Below are 22,042 nucleotides of genomic sequence, written 5' to 3' on the forward strand. Positions count from 1 at the left end.
ATCAAACATACATGGAATCAAATGTATGATGTTCCCAGAACATGAGCAATTTTCCAGAAGTTTATTGGGCTACAGATTTCCTCTGCAATAGCAAAGATCTGGGATGCATTTTCTTTGAAGAAACTAAAATCTCCTATTTAAATTTTAATACTGCAATATGGGAACACTAGTACAATGTTCACCCTTCACCAAAAATGCTTCCAGCACATGGAAGAACACTGTAGTTAATCTGTTCATAATAATACCAGATGGCCTGTTTTCAAGTTATTAGAGTAGAATACTTCAGATAATGCTGGATTTAAGTCAATAGCTTGGACTCTGAAGCAGTATGTAACATATTTCATTCTGCAGTTTGCTTGTTGAGAACACCTGACTTCTTACAAGGACTTCTGGAAGATCTTTTACTCAGAAGTTCAAAAGGTGAACTGCTCTTGATATATTCTGAAACAAGAGTCTTTGAAACAGCCAAGATGGTAGCATTTGAAAACCACACTACATGCACTGAACCATTTCTACACATATTATGTAGAGACAAAAGTATGAACATGTCATGCTATTACTCAATAGTTGGTTCCTCCAGCATACGAAATCCCACAGAGTTTTTTGGGATTTTGTGCAATACAACAGATCCATTGACAGCTCAAGGCCTGAATTACCCCCACGGCCAATAACAGGAAAATCTAAGTGTCTTATTTTACATAGTATGGGACAAAAATACTCTTTCAGTCAAATTTACTAACTAAATAAAAACTACTAAAACCATCCAGAGCCCCAGTGTGGTGTCACTAGCACACTGTCAAAATGAAGTATTTGTTGAAAGCTGACATGACACATTACTTGAAAAGCTTGAGACCTAACAAGATATCAATGGAAATGTTTGTAATTCACATTTTATTTCCTACATCACTTTTCAAAACAGAGAATATTAAATATAGAAGACTGTTATAGCACTGAACTGACTTAAACTGAACAGTCAAGGAAATTCTAAGTTAAGGATAATTTTATATTTAAGATCACTGCAATGCAATCCAATGCCCTTTGTTTAGAAAGATTATGTTAAGGTCCACAGAAAAACCTCAACCATGAAATTCCTTGCTTTTGAAGATTTAAGTCAGACTTCATTTAATCATTTTCAAGCGTGTAAAGGTGAAAGTGAGTATGTGTGAAAAGCACATTCAAAGCATTCCAGCCAGGCCAAGCAAAAAACAGAGGTGTTTTGATAAACTCACACACTTACATACACACGGTGTGAGGGTGAGGCACAAACAGCATCTGTGGTTTTACTTATTTTGTTTGGGTGAAAACAAGAAAGAAGAGCCCAACTACCTCTGAACACTGGGCCAGGCTCAAAATCAAACACTATTTCACTGGGGACAGAATGAAGGAGGGGACTGGGAGTCCGGGATTGGTATTTCCGAAGACAGCGCATCAGCTGGTTCAAAGGGGCTGTTAGAGAGAAAGAGACGGGCAGGCAGAGACAGAAAGACAGACACATAGAAGAAATGAAAGAAGTCATGGGAAATAACTAGGATGCTTTGACTCCTAATCATAGATTTCTTCTGCACTTTGAAGGAAAAAAAGTCAATTCCCAAGAACACTGTTTCAGGACTGGAAATAGCCAATTGCTTTCAGATGCCAAGCAGACGGTTTATGATCCAAAGTTAAAACCAACATGATCGCACAACATTTAAATGTTGGACAAAATGGGCAAAACTCTGGAGAGCCACACCTATCAACACATACAAAAAAATAGCTTAAACTGGCAATTTGCAATTAGTAGCAGGGTTAAAGGAAATTTTTTTCTTTAAAGTGCCTATTGCTGGCATTATTAAAGACAGCTCCATCAAACACAACACATCCTACCAAACACCAGATTTGCATGGGAGAAACAAAGTGAGTGAAAGTCCAGAGTACAAAACCTTTGAGATAGGAAAGGGTGCACTATGGCAATTCAGACCCATACTTATGGCTGAAGCAAGTTATGGAGACAATTGTGTTACTGATTTGGAGTTGGAAAAACTGTCATATGCCTGCCCTACTTAGTATTTCTCTATTTTCAATATTTCTCCTTTATTCTTATATTCATAGGAATAAATACAGCACATAAGATGCCCTCTTCAGGACCTTGACAACCAGTGGGAGAAGTGACTTAAGAGGCCCGTGCACAACACGTGAAGAAAAATAACCCCCCTGGCACTATTCTGACTTAACTGTGAATTAGGGCAGGGAGTTACTGAAGGAAACATAAAAAGACCTGGCTTCAGTGTAGGAACCTAATAATCTGCTTCTAAGAGTAGCACAGGCATGCAGTACAGCAAAGCAGCAACTTCAGCAGGGGTAGAGGGGGAGAAGAACCGGAGTATTTCAAGCTGCTTTAGGACGCAGCAGTTCCTATGGAAGGCTCATCTACCACAATGGTTTTCACTGAAAACCCCTGTTGTTTCCACGTGTGAAAAGGTAACAACAGGCATAAAAATGTTTGGGAAGTTGCAGTGTATCTGTGTGCAGCCATGTGAGTGAATAAGTGTGTGTGTGTGTGGGTGGGTGGGTGAGAGAAAGAGTAAAAAAAGTAATTTTAAAACTAAAAAAACTAGATACTACTTCAAAACTTTTTCTCCTTCTGTCTCCCCCACTCCCAGAATGACCAGCAAATGACTCAAATCTTCGTGAAACAAATACTAAGTTCATGGACAAGCAAATGTAAATTCATTTTTTTGTTCTAGTCATACTTTGCATTGTGGCTGTGTTTTGTAGAAGGAAGTGCGATAACTGGAAGGGACAAAACAGTTGTGTAATTAAAAGTAACATAGTAGTTGGTTTAAATGCTACTTACCTCCCTCTCCTCGTAAACTCTGGTCTCTAATCAAGTCCTATAAAAATTAAAAAAACATGTTTAATTTAGGAATTAACATTAACATTCTGGAATCAATTGAGACTGATAAGTTTGTGAATTCATAGTGTCATGTGTTGCCCATGAAATAAAAGTGGTTTTCTACCCTGACTTACTAAGAGCAATGACTCAAAGAACTACTACACTTCTCAAAATTAGGTTGCTTTAAAACAGCATCTCTCTGCAGTAAAGAGAAATGTACACCACCGAAAAGAGATTTGACAAAAAAATATTGATTTAAAAACACAGCTGGTCAGTAGCAGAAATAGTTTGAATTGTTATATCAGAACCTGGGACATCAATTTTCTGTACTGACGTACATCAGTCAAATGAATCCTGCTTTGTTTTTTCTTGTAACAAGACACCTGATTTGCATAGTCAGGCACACTGTTCTTCTCAGAAATGACTAACTCTAGAAGGCTTTCTTCACTTGCAATCCTCTATGAGCTGAAACTATCTTTTGCAACGTGTCCAGGCTAAAAGCAAACTACACTAAGGATTCTATAAACAGAAGGAGAAAATTCTAGCAGTTTGCTTCTGTATGCCCATTTTTATAATAAAGCTTTTATTATATTTATTCCCTTCTTGTTCCATAATTATATTTGTTCCCTTAGGCACCTGTGCTTTGCCAAAAGCACTGGCTATGCCTCAGCTGCATCACTGCCATATTCCACATGCAAATGCCTACATAGCCACACTCTTCAAATTAACATTTCACCTTTCCCTCAGCTCACATGCAAAACTGATTTTGTGCCTCAGTGTACAGGCAGATTTCAAGACTGCTCACCCAAGAAATGACTAATTTCTAGAGAGCAGATTTAAGGATAAAATACGAACTCTGTATGTTAGCAAAGTTAGCAAAAGGCAACATCTTGAAAGGTCCTAACTGTCCTTATGCTAATACCAACCATTATTATTAGTTACATTTCACCATCCAGAGATTGCAAAATTGTGGAAAAAATCTTAATGTAGCAGTTTCTGAACACTCCAAAGGAATGCTAAGAACAACATAAACTGGGCTCTTAAACTCTTAAGGAACTATCAGAATATGTGAACTCAGCTTAATTATTTAGTTTCCTTCAATGCCAAAATTATTACATGGAATACAAAAACTAAAAAGTCTCTATCTTGCATAACAATGTGTTTAACAGAGAATGGTTTGCAAGAGTGGTTACCGGCTACAGCATAAGTCTTGGGACTAATGGCAGAAAAAAAAGAAGGCAGTTGTTTAGGGCAGAATGTTTCTTTGAAAATGAGAAGGACAGAACTGTCAAAAGGCAGTTCTGCTTTCAGAGAATGGATTGTGTTCTTACAGCTCTCAACAGCAAAAAATAATCTATTAAAAAAACGAAAAATAAATGATCTTTGAGTATTCTGGCAGATCACTGAGGATTATCTTAGAAACATAGTGCACATAGTGTACTCAATGAATTCAACACACTGATATTACAAGGAACACATCACATCCACTATTGCTAATCCAATGGTCAGGAGTACTCACATCAATATTGACTGGCTCGATTGTATTGATGTGGACGTTGGGAGCTGAGGAGGATCGGTCGCGTTGCCCAAATTGATTCCGATGGTCTTCATCTGCTGGTCGGAGGGGCTGTGGGATTGGAATGGATTTTGAAGGAGAAGGACTAGGGAGAATTGGTGGTCTGAGAAACAAAGTCAAGGAAAAAGAGGATTTAGGTCTACAAATGGCTTCAAACACTGCATAGTGGATGTGGTAAGTCCTTTTCAACTATAATAATACATAACAAAAAACCTGATCTAAAGCCCTGAATAAAAACAATTCATAATGAATGGTCTCTACTCCCCTGTGATCAATTGCAACAACTACCTGTTGCATCAACTACCTGATCACATGGCTGTGAAGTGTTCTGAGTTAAAATAAAGAAAACTCTACCATACAATGCCAAACTAGTAATAATAAATCCTGATCTGAAAAACTCATGTTGCCCAACATGCATTGCAGATAGCAAGATACTCTTCTCTGGTAAGTTTCGTCAACTCTGAGTCAATGCAATACACTCATTTTAGTGGTCACCAACTGAGAACTAAAAATGCTTAACATCTCATATTAATGTTACAGTCAGATAGTGTCACAAAACGAAATCTATGGATGGGATTATTTTTCAACAAAGAAAGAGTGAAAATTACATCTGGTCATTCAACCTATTAATTATTGATTAATAATTATGGATTATTGATACTAAAAACAATATGGCCATTGTATCATTGCTACTAAAAATAAACACATCGCCCTTTAACCTCAACCTTTAAGAAAAACTTTGAATAGCACAATATTTCAAATGTTATTTACAGTGCTACAATGCAATAGGTAATAACTGAAAAGTTAAGTCTTCAGAATACACAAACAAGCTTCCTGAAGAAATGCAAACACTGACAGTCATAAATGTAGATATAGCCTATAATTATGGTATAATGAATTGAATATTCAAAAGACAAAACAACTAAATACTTGGGGTTTTTGTTTGTAAAAAGGCAGAAAGTCACTTCTTCGGTTATCCATTAATTTTGTTAAAATTCAATTAACTGGCAATTATCTCTTAACCTAGTCAAGGTCAGTCACTGTTAAGCCTAATGATTCAATCTAATGGATGTAAGGCAAAAGGCTAATGAAAACATTTGCCATTTGTCAAAGAAAACCTTATGGTAAAATATAGATAAAGGTTTTTAAGAATTGGTTTCTTTTTCTAAGTTGTAAAAGAGGAGTGAAGTCCTCCAGTCATTCCATGACTCATTAATTAATTATCAAGCCCACAAAGACAATGTCCACAGGGAGAAGCTTCAGAAACAAAATCGACAGCAGCATACAGCAGCAAGAGGTCCTGATGCCACCTCCTGTAAGCAACACTCCTTGGCCTCTTGAAAAACCTTTGGGGAAACTAACATTTTCAATAGGACATCTTGGCATTTTTTCAGAAACAGGTCTGTTTTATAGCCTACTATCCTATCTTTCATTGAAAAGTTTATCCAGTTTGGCACTGATCCCAGAAATAAGTGCTATCTGTATCCTAAGTACCTGTCATCTTTTCCTTCCTGGCCAACAATCTCACAACTGAAAATGGCAAAACAAAGTGCTTGTGAATTAATTCAGGTAACAGTCTAGTAAGTCTTCCAATTAAATACCTAAATATATTTGGGAAGTGGGGCAGGAGAGAAGAATAAGGGGGTTTAACCCTGCTTAACTTAAAAAAAAAAAGCAGTTACCTACTGTCACATGACAGAATATAGATATTGGGAAGATACTGGCAAGCAAAGAACTAAAACTACCAATAGTCAAATCTCTGAGCAAGGGCCTTGAAAAACCCAGCATTTCAGTAGTTGCTGATAATTTCAGAACTATTTTTTAAATGCAGTTGTACATACACATAAGCTGAAGTTTTCATTCATTGCTACGCAAGTACCTTCAGGTAAAATATTGCAGATGAGGAAGTTCTGAACTCCTGAATGTGTTTGTAAGTAAATCATGTGACTAGAACACAAGTGAGGAGATGGGACACTGCATAAATCCCTATGCAGAACTTGACTGACATTTAAAGGCACTCCATTTTCATCTTAAGGCAAGCATGTCAAATGCTACACAAAAAAAAGTATCAGCAGAAAAGTCTAAAAAGTGTCTAAAGCAGGCCAGTACGGTCATTGCTGGGATAGCTCACTCCTGCTTAAACTTCCTGAGAATTCTCAGGTAATAAGGGAATTAAGGGAAATATATCACAACATCCATCAGAACATTGCACCAAGACTGACTGCGACAAACCATTTGAGCTCTGCCACATGACAAAACCAGAAGCAATCAGATATTCTGTGATCATGAGTAAGCCAAGGGAGTGAAAACCAGATTGAGGCAATATTGTTTCAATTACATCCTCCTCTGAGTCATAAATGGTCATCTGCTACTTCTGTATTTCTTTCTGGTCACAGGTCATCACGTCCATCATGTTGCTAACACAGACAGCATGTTACGTCATACCATGTTTGAAAACAACTTGAACAGCTTTTTCTACTCAGTAAATTGTTACTGGGGGAAGTCCAGATCTTTAGAAAATAGGCTGATAAAGAATTATCTTCTTTTGTTTTTTTTTTTTTTCAGTCTCTAAGCTATTATTGGGAGAATCTCTGGACTTTAGACAACAAAGAATCCAGAGAGGGGAACCTCATAAGCAATTAGCCACATGCTCCATTATGATTTTATTAACGGGTGTCCTTGAGACACTTTGAAAAAATGTAGGTTATTTTTGCTAAAGGGAATTTTTTCTTGAAAAAGATAACTAGTGAAATAAAAAAGACAAAGGGTTTGCTAGCTAAGACAGCCTACTGAGATCACAATCTCAGAAAAATATTACCACCAGCTTCTGTCTGTGTGTGGCAAAAGCTGGATCTTGGTCTGCATCAAGATCTTGTTCTATCAAAATCACGTCACAACAAAGAACACAGTGATCCTCTGAGCTACCAAAAGGCTGTTCCTACACTGAAATTACTCCAGAGGCGTAGAAGTGACACTGGAGCTAAAAGGGCAGATATCATCATTTGGAAAAGGGTGATATGGTCTATTCCAGGCCAGTTCCAAAACTAGTTCTTAGGCTATGGAAGCACAGTGCTGACAAAACACACTGGAGGGAAAAAAAGAAAAAGGCCCAAACAAACCAAACACACCAAAAAAAACTTAAACAAACAAATAACCAACCCCCATCCCCAAAAAAATAACAGGCTGAGGCTTAAAGGAACACTCAGTTTGAACATCAGGATCTGCATTTTTGTTGCTCCAGTGGCCTTTGTGAACAGTTTACAGCCACCTTGCTAAAGGAGATCTTCTACAAGTAAGCAAATAAATCACTTTCTCCCAGCCTCCAAGATGCAGGCATTCTTTTAACAAATGATTCTCAGCTTCTGAGGCAACAAGCTGATGTTGTCAAATCTCAATCTAATATGTTATAACCTTTCCAGGCAGTGGAAAAGCATGACAGAACATGCTTTTACCTTGGACCATATGTTTGGGATTAGCACATTTTCCCCTCCATTTTTATCAGGCAAAACAGAATTATGTTTTATCAGGAAACAAGAATAACTTATACCCTTTACCAAGCACAGCAAGTGCCCATGGGTCCACAGATTTACTATTCCACAAAACTGGGTCCACAAGAAAGAGTAAGGTAACTCAGAAAAGTGTCTGCACATGTTATGCTATATATAAATGAACAATTTTATAAAATCATATACAGTATGTCTACTGGATTTTAGAACTTGCAATGATATAAATAAGTTCACTTTACGAATGCAAAAGAAAATTTTAATACAGATTTTCCTTAATGTCCTTTACTCACCAATGTGATGTAGCATAAGCGTTTAAGAGCTGGTCTACGCAGGAAAGATTTTTCTTGAAATTTTTCTTATGATAAGTGTATTTGGGCTTCAAGATTTTGTTAACTGTATTTTTATTTTGCTGTACTTGAGCAAATGCTTGAACTGAAAACTCATATTCACCTAGCTTCAATAATAAGGTGCGCACCCGTTCCTTTTTAAAGGACAGCATCTCTCCTGGACTGAGATTTTCTTTCTCCTCCTCACACCCTGAACAAGTCCATCTCAGTTTAGCCACTGGGCTCAGTGCTGCACACACGATCTACCTGTAAGGCTGCACACTCATATCCAAACCAAACCTACTGCAAGCTAGAATGTGTATCAAGGCTTGTTTTGGACTGTTTTTGTTTACACCATTGTTAACACCAAACTGGATTTGGTTGTTGTTACTGTTCTTAATGAAGAGCACAGTGCACTTCCAGTTCCAAGCAGTTTCTTAGGACTGCTAGGGATCTGGGACACAGTGGTATTTGAGCTATGGTAGCAGGCAGGTAAATTTAAATTGTGGAGGCCAAACAGGTTCTGATTTATTTACTGTGGTAATCCATAGATATTGCCAGGAAAACCTAACTTTTTTATTTCTTTCCCTATCCCTGCAGCCTGGAAATACTCAATAATCCCAAATCAAATGCCAATGTGGAGAAAAGGACAGCAGTACCAGTTTGTAACTACAAGCTAAATAGCTTTCTAGCAGCACCCTCTGAAGTCAGTCTAGAAGCATAATGGGACAGATCTGTAAGTCATTACCCCACACAAATTAGTGCAGTTCTTTACACCATGACAACTTGTTTTCATCCATGTCGGCTTGTAGATGAAAAACAACTGCCAGGAGTATCATAATGGTGTGCACTCATTTATAATGGCCTTTGGGCCCAAATCAAAGCTGATGAGCCTAAAATACCCCATTGCTTTATATACCAGGGTTATCAAGAGAACCACATTGTCACTGTTAGTCCTCCAAACCAGGTCCAGTTCACTAGCAGGGTTTTGCAAATAAAGTTTTGGAGAGCAAGATGTTTCCCTCACCTGTTATATGGACTTAGAGTTTTCTGATTCTGATACCAAACCTTTTCTGCCAAACAAGAATGCATATCAACTCAACTTGTATATTGTAGGAACACTGGGAACATTTTCATGGAGAAACCTGGAAAAGGCCTGGTGCCAGAACTTTTAAGGGAAAAGTTCACTGTTTTATGAATTAAAACACAAAGCTTTTGCTCACTTATACACCACAGGATCTAAATGGCATTGTAGCATAAAATGTAATATTTTAACACTATATCTTTGCTTTCTTGGCTTTTCAGAAACTTTTCTAGACATTCAAGTATCTTCAGCTGAAGCAGAATGATCAGTGAACAGTTGGAAGGCAAAAAGGAAAGCAGAGGTGTTTAATCACAAGCTGGAGCCTGCTCAAAGGCAAGGACTGGCAAGCTTCCAAGAACAGTGCACCAGACATTCCCCTTTTCTTCCTCCAACTTAGAAGATGAAGCATATTGGGAAATGCTGTTTTTCAAAGAGCCAAGATGTTGCCAACTTGCTTATTTCTCTTTTTCATGTATCTGAGACTGAGGGAACTGGGTTCACAGAAATTCTGTGCTCGTACTTTACGAGTCAAGATGAGGAAGAAACTTCATGACACTGCAATGAACGAAACAAATACAATGCCTGATATACAGTTTCCTTACTTTAATTTTATTGCAAATGGCTCTTAGCAGGGAAACCTAGACTTTTCTTTCTATTTAACTGCAGATTGTAACTAAAATGGTTGTTCCGGCACAAGAGGATAGTGCAAATGGAAAGAACTAAAATGGGACACAAAACCTAATGTTGAGGCTGGACACAATTTTATAAGGGGTTCAGAAATGCGAAATGGGACCATATGAGCTCCCACACCTTGGGGTGGAAAACCAGGAAGGACTGCCTATGCCTCACAGTTGGAAGAACGAAAGGCTACAGGCCTGGATTGCCTTAGGATGTTGCACACGAGCAAAGTGAAACAGTCCTCCAACATGTTTAGCTGCTTTTGCATCATGTCCAAGGGTCTTTCTTTATGTCCCTTTCTCTTCCCAACTCTTCCATTTGCTCCCATTGCACACTTTCAGTCTCGAACTTGTCTTGCAACGCAAACTTCGTTCTTTTGGACACTTTGCCTGCTGCTGGGATCCCTTCACAAAGCTCGAGATGAAGAAGGATGTTTGCCTTCTCTTTCCTCAGGTTTACCAAACAATTAATAACATCTCTTCCTCTGTGAGCTGTTCCATGCAAGATGCTAGAATAGAGAAATCAAAAGAACAATTATTAATCTAGGAAGTGTTAATAAAGCGCTAATTCCTCATCTTTTCCATCCCATTGTTCAGCTCTATAATTTCAATCCCATATTCTCCTCCCAGACAAGATAACCTCAAATGTCAGCTTTTTTTTTAAATTCCAGCTGAGCTGCTGTCCCATATTTTAACAGTCCTCTTTAATAAAACCACAGGTGAATACATGTTTTTATAGAAAAGGCCAGCTTTTTAAATTAATCTAGATTAATATTTCCACAATTATGTTCTTAAAAAGCAGAAAAGCATGATTAAAGAAAGGCATGAATCTTAACTGGAAAAAGGTATGGACAGTGCTATATGCTTATCCAGTAACATATGAGCTACTTCTGGAAAGGAAATACTACATACACAGATGCTAGGGGAACACTGTATGACTAACATGCATGTTACGTATGAATACCAACTGATAATCATAAACCATTTCCAAAATGAGCAGAATTTTGCAGGCATGATATATGGCTTTGTTTTGTTTATCAATAAAGTGGACAACAAAGCAAAAAAGCAGAAAGGATCTGCTTTACATCTTCTGCAATTACAAACATTTATCGATGCAACACTTGAGAAAAGCTCCTAAACAGCAACTAGCAAATGTATTTAAATGTTAACATTTTTATGTATGTGAAGGTAAAGATCACAAGGCATTAACCAGCTTTGGTCTAAATCTTTTCCTTCTGTTTTCACTTGTCAAAACTAAGACTGCCTGAAGTAGTGCATGTACCAAGATAATCCATATTGCTGTAACCTCACAAACTGGTAAAAATGGACCAATGTGATGCAAAGGCAATTGAAAAGCAGGACAACTTAGAATATTAAGAGTAGGGCTATATAGAGTCTTTGACATCCACTAGTGTTTAACACAATCGGTATGAACAAGTTTCTTCATGAATTAATAGTTCTAGCCCAGTTACAATTTTGGCTGTAGCACAACAAATACTCGACAAGCAGCCTTGCCCCCAATCTGCTGTACCAATATCTACAGGATCTAAAGGCAGCATTCACTACCTTGAAGAAGTACTTCTGAATTCACTTGAATCTGCACAAAATAGAACAAGCAGAAACATAATTTCTGTACTTACCAAGTGAGGTTCCCTCTGCAGGACTGTCAATCTATTTTCCTGGGCTGCATTTGATTTGGTCTTCTATAAAACAGTCTTGGCTGTCCAGAAAATTTATCTTCTAGTTAAAGAGTCCAGAGGTGCCTGCGTAGCTTCCAGTGTGTTTCTGCTTTAGTTTAGGCACAATTTTCACTAATCCAAGAGAGCCTCTCTGCCACATTCAGCTCAACTCCACACAGCACACACGTCCTGGGAATGGTTTTCTGAAAGCTTCTGTATTTGGTGTTCTTAATATATGCACCAGACTTCTTGAGTGTGATATACACCCCTGAGTTACTCTTGCCTGGACATTTGTTCAACTACCTAATAGAGGATGGTGTCATTGATCTCTTTGCTACTGGGAATGTAATTTAAATATGGTCTCTTATCTCTTAATGGAGAAAGGGTCCAGAATCTTTGTTGGAAATGGTGAGTTTTAGAGGTCGACTTTTACAAAACCTGGAGCTGCAGCAACAGATGTTATTGGTATACCTCAACATGAACAGGAAGAAGACAGCTGGTCTGGAGGATACTAAAGCAGTGTATGTGGAAAAGCTGCTAAGACAGTATCATGAACCTGGAACTGGGACCTGTTCACATCAGCCTTATAGTAATGTGGTTTATTCTCAAACTGACATGTGTCACTTCAAAGCATAGAAACTGTAATTTAATAACCAACTTAAAGAATTTGTGAGGATATAATTTTGGTTTATATTAATTTTAAGTATAAAATCTTTCCAGTTTAGACCAGGTCTACGCTACTATGTAGAAGAAATCAGTTTAACAGGTAATAGCCCAATTCTACAGACAGTTACACACATATTTAACCTAGGCACATTATTAATTTTTAGAATTTGTGTGAATGAAAACATTCACTTCTTTTAAGTTAAGCACAGGTGGATATATTTGCATGAGAAGCCAGACTACAACAATGCAGAGCTGCACAGGAATACTTTGAGTGTTTCTTAGCACAGTACTGAAAAGTTATGTTATTAAACAGCAGGAATAAGTTCATACCCAACAGAATCTGAGGGGGGCACTGAAGGGTATGATCCAGATGCTGGGGTGGTCTCTCCTAAGGAGGCCTCCTCTGGTGGTATGGGGTGATGTTCAAAGAACTTGGAGACAAACAGCAAACTGTGAGGCAAGAACAAAACAAAAACAACCTAACTTGTGCAAAACCCAGAAGTTTCATAATATAATACTAAAAAACTACAAAAAAGATCCCAAACCCCAAAACTTCATTGATTAAATTCTAAATTTAAAAATAAAGATCACACACATTAAATCTGCAAGATATGTTAAAAGAATTATTTACTTCACAGAGAATCAAAGGATGATGCCTTAAATATAAACTTTGTAGAAATTTATTTTTTAATCTTTTAGATGGAATTGTAAACATCTGGTTCTTCAAGAATGCACAACTTATATCTATCAGTACCTAAATTTACATCCTGAGCACAAACTCCAGAGATGCCAATGGAAACAGTTACAAACACCAAAATAAACTAAAATTAAATTCATTCTTGGTGAGAAAAATAGCATTTTAAATTATTCCTTATGCAAAAATCTATTTAAAAGACTTAATAGCCTCTGGTGAAACTAATCAAATAGAACAGACACAGTTTACACCAGATCCTAAATCTACATCAAAGACTTATTTGAACAAATAGTTCAGTAACTCAATCCAAGAACACTGGACTGTTTGGATCATTTTCTTTTATGTTTCTTACCTAGGCATTAATCTTGCTAGCAGATTTATTTTCAATTATTGTAAAACCAACTGCAATTTCAATATAATCAACTACTGTCTCTTAACATTTTTTCAGGTTGAAGAGAATAAAGCCACAGCTAAATTTTAAACAAGGCCCTAGCCATCACACAATAAAGAACCAGTTTTGATTAATAATAACAACTGTGAACAATGAGTAGTCTGTTTGATACAGTCAAGTGCTCAGCAACCCTATTCATGCTTCAAAAAAAAGCACTTCACAGACCAGCAAAGAAACATAAACTGGTTGTCTGAGCTAGCACAGAAAGAGTATGAACTAAGCAGTGTCACAAGAACAGTTGAACTCCTATTTTCTTTTTCCAGGCACCTCTGCTGACTTCCTGAATTACAGACTTAACACAAGAAATCACTGACAGCTGTACACTTGTTAAGAGGCTCAACTTGAAAATCAATTGTGATTACTTACTCAAGTTGGTCATAATTAACACACATCAGTGGCACTTCTGTACTACAGCGCTGGTGAAATTTATAGCCACAAGTCTGGCAGCGGAACCCCTGGAAAAGCAGCTTCCGACAGAAATCGCAGAACGCTAATGTGAAGAACGTTTTTCGTACCTACGTTGGCAAAAATAGTCACAATTACCCAGAGCCCTCCTGTAAGCCCAAGATAGGCTACTTGCTTTTACCTCCCTCAAGTGTACTTAAAAGTCGCTTTTGTGATGCTGGAGCTACAGTTTTATGTATCAAACAGATTTACACAAAAGATCATAATCTCCTTTTTGAAACAGTTTTCATGCACTACAACATTCCTTCAACTGTTTCTTGGAATTAATGCTTCACTTCACTAGCAGTAAGAGCAAGAGCAAAAAAACTGAAGCAAAACTTCACTATTATCATGCTAGACACAAACATTGAGAATTTATTTGGATACAACCTATAAAACCAAAAGCTGCTGAAATACTAATTTCATTTTCTAACCAGAAGCCAAAGAACATTTCTATCCAATACTGACAGGACTGGAAATACACTGGCATATATATATTTTTATATATATATACACACACACATACATATTACACATATATATAGGGTTTCAATGTATGATTGCAGATATAGTTGTAATTTTGACTACTGAAACTCAGATACATTCAGAATCACAGAAGGGTGATTATGCATTCTCCCCAGATTATAGGGGGAAAATGATTTAGTTAATTTTCAAATTCAGCAATATCTAGTATAAAAACACATTCTTAGTTCTATTATTACATGTAATAATCAGAATTTCAGTGGGATATAAAAAATGTGAGCCTATTAGAGTTCACCTAACTAGCCATAACCCAAACAGCCTGTTTGAGCTAAAGAGGTTGAAACAGCTTGCAGAAAGAATTTTGCTATGTTTTAAGCTGAAATAGAAGGTCTTTCTTTCCCAGCGTGACAGACATTATTTCCAGGATTTTGTATGTAGCTGGAAACATTTAGACAGATTCTGTTTAGCAGCTTCCATTTACTTGGTGCCTTATCAGGTCAAAACATATTTGTGCACTGCATCATTGATGATGTCAGCACTGCTCTGGGAATAGTTAGTTCATTAGTTAATTGCTGCTGCAGAGCCAGCAGGGAGGCCCAGAATACATTTTATAGATACAGCAATACAAAAATAGTAGATTATTACAGCTCTGCAATGCAGTACTGATATAAACCTCTTACATTTATAGATTTTTAGAGGGTGTATTCCAACAAAACGTGAAAGTTTTAAGGGTGATCAAGTACTCTAGCATCACTTATTTAAAATACAATTCTATCAAATTCACTTAAGCTACTGTGATTAAAAACTTCTTTTGCAACTCCCACCACATCCCACAGATGCAAAATATTCCAAGTTGGTAATTTAAATTTGAAAGTATGAAGTTGATGTAACCCCACTCAGCATCTCACAAGACCCAGTACATACGAAATTGTGTGTCGTGAGTGGCACATTCTCCAAAACTTCCACATGCAACTCCTCTCCTGTGAGCCAGGAAATGTCTGTGTCCCAGCCAATTGGCTTCTTCTCTCTAAAGTGAAAATAAGCCTCTCATTAGCATCAGCACACAAGCCCTTGCATGTCTCTTGCCAAAGCTGTGAGATCAGCTAAAAAGTTACACTGTGGGGGGTTGCTACCCATCCAATTGCAGGAAACTTTAGAACAAGACCTTAGGCTCAGTAAATAGCAAACAAAGCACACCTTCCCTGGACAAGCTGCAGGAAGGAAATGCACTTTTTCAACCAGCAGCAGCAGCAGCCAGTTCCTTGTTTCCTACATGGCAGATGGATTTTTGATCAAATAAGTGTTTGCGAAGGTACCTGTTGTATAAGAGTTCCACAGAGATAGCTAATTGTACACATGAATATGCAAATTTTTAGGGCTAAAATCTCTTTTTTTTCCTCCCAAGGGAACTCTGTCTAGTTAGGAATGCATTATAGCCAAATGAAATAAAACTAAGAAATTAACACAGCCTATGTAATACTTCTTTGGTTAGCATGAGTTTGATTAAATGAGATTTGCCATAATTTTATACAACTGAATATTATGCCTGAGCATTTTCCTAGGAGTCAGACATTCTTTTCAACATGTCTGCAATGTGCAAACTGTTTAGTGCAAAGTATCATAAAATTCTGAACTTCGTAAACAACCTCTGGATAGAACTGGCCATCCTGGGTAGCTCCAAAAATTGATTCTAAGAGCAAAAAAGCATCCCACACAAACCATACCCATCTTGTATTCTGTAAACAGCACAGCATTCTGGAATAAGACCTCTCATCATCAGCGCTTTTTTTAGGCTGTCTCGGACTGTCACTCCACATCTTGCTGGAACCTAGAGGTCAAATACAAAAGAAATTAGTTAAAACAACTTCCAATTTATCCCCCAAAACTGATGCAAACATTTTGACCCTCAAGTGCTAAAACCCACTCTTCAGGATGCTTTACAGAATTGTCGGTCAGAGTTTTCCAAAACCTTTTCCGTATCAAGAAAAATTTTCTTGCTGAATAGTATATGAAGAAAAAGTCTCAGCTAGAGGAGCCAACAAGCTCTACACATCTATTAACATTTGGAACAGAATCTTCATTCAACTCCAAAAGTGAATTTCCAACTTTCTCAACTAGAAGAAATTGGAAACACAGCACACAGATAGCTAATAACTACATACAGCTTTAATTTTACAGGCTGGCCTGAACATAAGTGGGGAAACATGCCAAGCGAAATTAAGTGAAGGAACTAACTTGGACTGCACTCAAAAAACCATTACGATAAAATGTAAATATTTTATTTTCTATTTCTAAAACAGAAGATAAGCACGCAAACAAGTGAAACAAAAGTCATCTGAGTCAGGCAGACCATCACCTCTCACATTAACCTATATTTGTAACTCTACAAATATGTCTTGCATGCAAATACATTGCTCTTCTCTGTTTCCTGGCTTGAAAAGTTTAGATAACTAACAGGATGGAAAGAATGGAGGAGCATATTAAAACTAGCCAAATCAAGAACTCCATACTATGTAAAGGTATTTTGCTCACTTCTAATTGTAGGCATATTTTATACAAGTAAGTAGATCATCTCTAGGTAAACCTGTGATTTAACACTGTATAGTGTCAAGCCATAAAAAAGAATACATGATCTGGTGATTAAGTGTAGTTAAGATATTGAATATTATGTACTAACTATTTTTAGAACTCAGTAGTGAAAATATGTAAGTCACGCACTGTACACACTGGGATATCACCTAAAATCACAGACAGTACCTTGAACAAAAATCAGAAGAAAAACCTACAAACTTAACAAACCTGTCAAGTCTGTCTGAACACCTGAAACTCAAATCTAGCTTACAAGTGGCTTAAGCCAGAGCACTCAGTAGCCAAAAGCAGTCTTTTAATCAGCTTCCACTGGCTTTGGATCGGAGCCTAGTTTTTGTTTCCTGCGTTTAAATTTCCATGGGTATTTAGGGGCTCTATGTCCTACTTAAGCATGACAGTGCAAAGTAGCAGCCTGTTTCAAGTAGCTGTGTGAACACCACTTGAGGTTACACTATATACTGATTTTCTAGAACTCTAACATAGGTGCTTTCAGAAGACACAAATTAAAGGAATATTTTGCTTCACCATCTTCTTTCCATTAACATGAGAGCGCCTCTTTACAGGATATTTATGCATTTCATCTGGTCAACACAAACATTTAAAAAAAGATTATTTTTCTGAACTCCTTGGAAAAAACATCCTATAGCGCACTACTTTAGAATCTTGATATTCAGCCTTAGGTGACTTTGGTTTACACATTGTATTATTTTTTAATACATCTATTACTCTAAGTAACTCCTTAGAAAGGAACTCCTCTCCTTTCTCCAAGGATGGAGAGTATGACTCATTGTTTTATACAAATGTTGAGCCTAAATTATGATTGTTGTATTGATACAGCAAAACATCTATTAAAGATTTGTGTTGACCTGCCAAGGTGATTAGAAATTATAAGTGAAGTTGTATTATAAATTCTGTATTATGTTACTTATAAATTGCACAACATTGATTCTGCTTGTAGAACTCATGTGCCATTCTAATAATAAATTCTGTGATATGCTAATCAAAATATCTTGTTAAGAAAATAACTCTTTAATTGTCCCTCTGATTCAGTGCCATCATCATTCTGCCAAAGACCCCTAAAAGAACCTGTCTGTCCCCTCAGTGTCCTGTTCTATGCCTCCAACATATATATTTACAAATGGAGAGTAAATACTTTTAAGAATCTGACTGAAGTCTCTGAGGATTTCAGGCCCCCCACATTAGATCTGATCAGGAGCCATTTCGATGGAGGAACCAACTGTTCTTTGGCTCAAGGCTATTTTTCCTCTAAGCTTCTGCTGGATTGAGGTTGAGTTCCCACAGACAATTCAGGTCTACCTTACCAGAACCTCAGTCCCTTCAGCACTGATATCCATAGTGGCAGAAGAAACTGAAATACTGCAAAGGTGGCAGCCAGAGGATGGGGACTAAAAGGAGAATGAAAAGAGCCAGGAAAGAGGCTAGGCATGAAGGAGAAATGGGAGGAGAGGGTCAGGACAAACTTCAAGAACTGAACATTGCAGGGAAAGCATGTGTATACTGGGGGAGGGAATTGTGATCAGCAGGTTGGTAGGAATCAGACAAGCAAGATAGAGGGAGGACAGACTGAAGAGCTGAGGCTGAGGGCAGGAAAAAATGACGTGATGAACTACCTTGCAGGGAGAACTGTTTGCCAACACCTGGGGAAGTACTGGAAGAACATCCTGAACAGGAAGCTTTCAAGCTGTGACTGGGAGAAAAGGTGGCTTGTTTTGGACAAGGACCATCGGGGGAAGGAGGTGCTTAGGAGCTGAAACAGAACCCAGCACAGAGTAGGAGGAGGTTCTAGCTTAGGCAGAAAACTCCAACAGAGTTAAGTATTAAAAGAAACCAGGTTAGTAAATCTTGACCTGTGTAAAGGAGTGGAACAAGACAAGGAGGAAAAGTCAAGCAGTAGGAAGATTACTAACATTAAAGAAGAGACAAGCCGTCTTGTGGTCACTGGAAAACATTTTCTTCCTCCAACACTGATCCTCCATAAATGATGACAACATCCTCCAGTAACTCATGAAGCAAAGAAATGCATCAGGAACCTCCAAGTTCCAATACTATTAATTAATTAATTACACTTGTGTAATTTTTTTCCTTTTAATTTTGTCAACAACAAAATTTATGAAGTTACAGGGTTTCTTTTAAGAGATCAATAAAGTTGGAAATACAAACTCTCAAAATTTGGGAAGTATCAGAATGAAGGTTACCTACAGCAACATAAGTGCAATAGGACTATGAAAAATGTGCATTAAACATCCTGCTCAATAATCATTTGCTATTCCTCAGTATTATTATCCCAAGTCGCCCTCATTAAAATCCAAGCCATATTTATGCAACTTGCAATTAGAAACATGGGTAGAACATTAGTTCTCTTCACTGTTATTTGCATCGCGATCCAGCTAAAACCCAAAGAACTGCTTTTATTACTTTCAAAAACCATCATGATCCTGAATCAGCATCACATTTAGAACATTCTCTTACAGAACTCCCAAGCAGAGTAACATAAGGCCAAATTAAAAGAACTTAGTGCTAGAATAAGTCCCTGTAGTATTGATTAATCATTTTCCCAGACTGGTACAGCATGGTCTCTCACCATCTGTGCATGTAGCCCTTCAGCCCCCTCCTTCAGTCCCTACTAGCACCTGCTGTAAAGCAGAAATCTCACCCTGCAAAGCAATCCCTCTGAAACCTCTTTTTGTCCCCAGCTTCTTTTCACCCCCAAATTATGGCAAAGTTAAAGAAAAAGCTGGTTCCAACAAAGTGATTTGGAGACCAACTCAGTCTCTAGAAAAACAAAACCCAACACCAGTTCTTTTTTCCTGACTAACAGACTCCTGCTGACTCCAAAGAAGGAATTTTGGAACAGCTTCTTTCTCACCCCCAGGCAGAGGGAGGGTGTGTGGCCCCCCCCCAGGCTGGGAGGGGAGCAGGGGGCAGGAGCCCTGCATGGTGCAGCCCCCGGGTGCCTGCCAGGAGCCCACAACTCCAGCACAGCAGGAAGGCACCAAGTAGGTTTTATCAATTCCATCAAGAGTTCTGCCAGGATTCCCACAGAGCATTTTAACTGAATCACATCAGCATTTTTTAACAAAATCAGTTCCCCAGGAGAAAATTTCTCATCTTCTCCAAAATACACAGCACTCTTATGCCTGCAACCCACTACACTGAACAAAGCTGGCATTTTATTGAAACATAGGATGTTTAATATTGTTTAAAATCCATTTGTTTGCACAGATCTATTATCTCTTGATCCCTCTGGTTTATAACTAAGAGAATCCAAGTGTTTCACAATGGTTACCTCCTAGAAACTCATGTTACTAAGCTAGGGGATGTACTCCTAAATTGTGATTGTTAAGGGCTTTCTTTTCAGGTTACTTATATACATAAGATTTGTAGATCAGAAAAGGCTTAGGTTTTTATAGCAATTAGTAAGTTGATTCAGCAAGAAACTTTCAAAAGTGAAGAGTATGAAAATGTGGGCTATATAACACTAAGGAACAGTACAGAAGCCACCAATACAGACGGCAAGGTGTGTTCAGTGCGTAGATTAATAATATACCAGAGAAGATAATTTACTTGAGCATCCTAAATTGTATAAGTAGCAATTCAGGGCAACACCAAAACACATGCTTAAGTTTGCAAATGTTAAGCCCCAAGGAAAAAAATGGAAAATTATTCCAGATTGCAGAAATTCTCAAAGCAGTCTTACTACCTAGACAGATTAAACAGAACTGCAGCCCTTAATGTCCTCATTTCTTTTACTCACCTGAACTATTTCTAGGGACAGTATTTGTAACAACATTATCGATATATATTTAGTACTGCAGCCACAAGTATTTAAGCAATGCATAATAAATCATTTATTTCTGTAAATCAGGTCATTCCCAATTCGGTAAGAAATTCATGGCTATGTCCCTAAATAACTCTTACATCACTTTTCTAGCATCAGACTAGAAACTGGCATAGTCTCAGTAAGCTAAAAATGCTTCCTTACACCACTGTAGTTTCCAATGTTTTAGAGCTATAAAGAGACTAAGAATCACTTCAAAAAAGCAATGCAAAAGTATTCTCTGAAAGTGGAAAGGCTGGTCAGCCCTGAATATCCAGTAATATACTTCTCAAAACTAGTTAGCTGGCTTTATTTTTCCCTCAGCCTAACACTGTCACTCAGCTCACTTTGGCCAAGTGTAACATATGTACAGAATGTAAGGTATGTGTAACATAGCTTAGAGCTTCAGAGCAATTCCAAACAATCAAGCAGACTACTGGGTACCATAGTGGAAATATGCCAAATAGAATGGATTTGAAATATCACTTCAAAGTATTTATTTGCTTACCACAACACATAGACCCTGAAAGATCACACTTTTTTCCTCCCCATACCTGACACCCAGGACTAAAAAATTTCAGCCACATGTTCACAGAATTCAGTGTGTTGGGAGAAAATTAGGCTAAACTATACTTTTGCCAAATAATTAGTTTGGCCTTCTAACGTGGAAGGTTTTCTGGTAAAATCCAAACATCAGATACACATTTAATTTCTCATCTTACTTATGGAGGACAAATATTTCACCAAATCAGTCAGCTACTTCTTACAGGACTAACAGATAAAATTACCCTCGTTTGTGGCAAAAAGGAGATAAGATGGCACTGAACATCACATCCTCTAGAAAAGAACACAGCTTTCAGAAACAGCTGTTCTGGATAATAGGACATGAAGCTCTGTCCAGCTTCCAGGAGAAAGCAGCAAGAAAATACATTCTTAATGAACCATATTAGTGAGACGAATGAGAGGCAATTTCATTGCATTAAATCTTGTTTCCACTGGAAATTGATCAGAATTTACCCATTTCACAAAGCTGTTACCATTCAATCAAACGCATTAATTCCATTTAACTTGCAAAGACATGGGTTACCAGCACCCATAGGCACCTCCAATGCAATTAAATGCAGAACACAACAGACTGATTTATGTCAGTACAGAAA

The 22,042-nt window shown here is 37.6% G+C and overlaps 1 protein-coding gene across 1 annotated transcript in view; it reads right to left on the reverse strand.

Moving 5' to 3' along the window:
* BRAF (B-Raf proto-oncogene, serine/threonine kinase) overlaps nt 1-22,042 on the reverse strand; it is an 83,124-nt gene that overhangs the window by 25,454 nt on the left and 35,628 nt on the right. Inside the window, 6 exon segments of the mRNA XM_030237720.2 lie at nt 2,834-2,870; nt 4,392-4,551; nt 12,717-12,836; nt 13,898-14,046; nt 15,383-15,485; nt 16,183-16,286. Coding sequence (XP_030093580.2) covers nt 2,834-2,870; nt 4,392-4,551; nt 12,717-12,836; nt 13,898-14,046; nt 15,383-15,485; nt 16,183-16,286 — 673 coding nt within the window.

This window comes from Serinus canaria, chromosome 1A (assembly GCF_022539315.1).
Source record: "Serinus canaria isolate serCan28SL12 chromosome 1A, serCan2020, whole genome shotgun sequence".
Lineage (NCBI taxonomy): Eukaryota > Metazoa > Chordata > Aves > Passeriformes > Fringillidae > Serinus > Serinus canaria.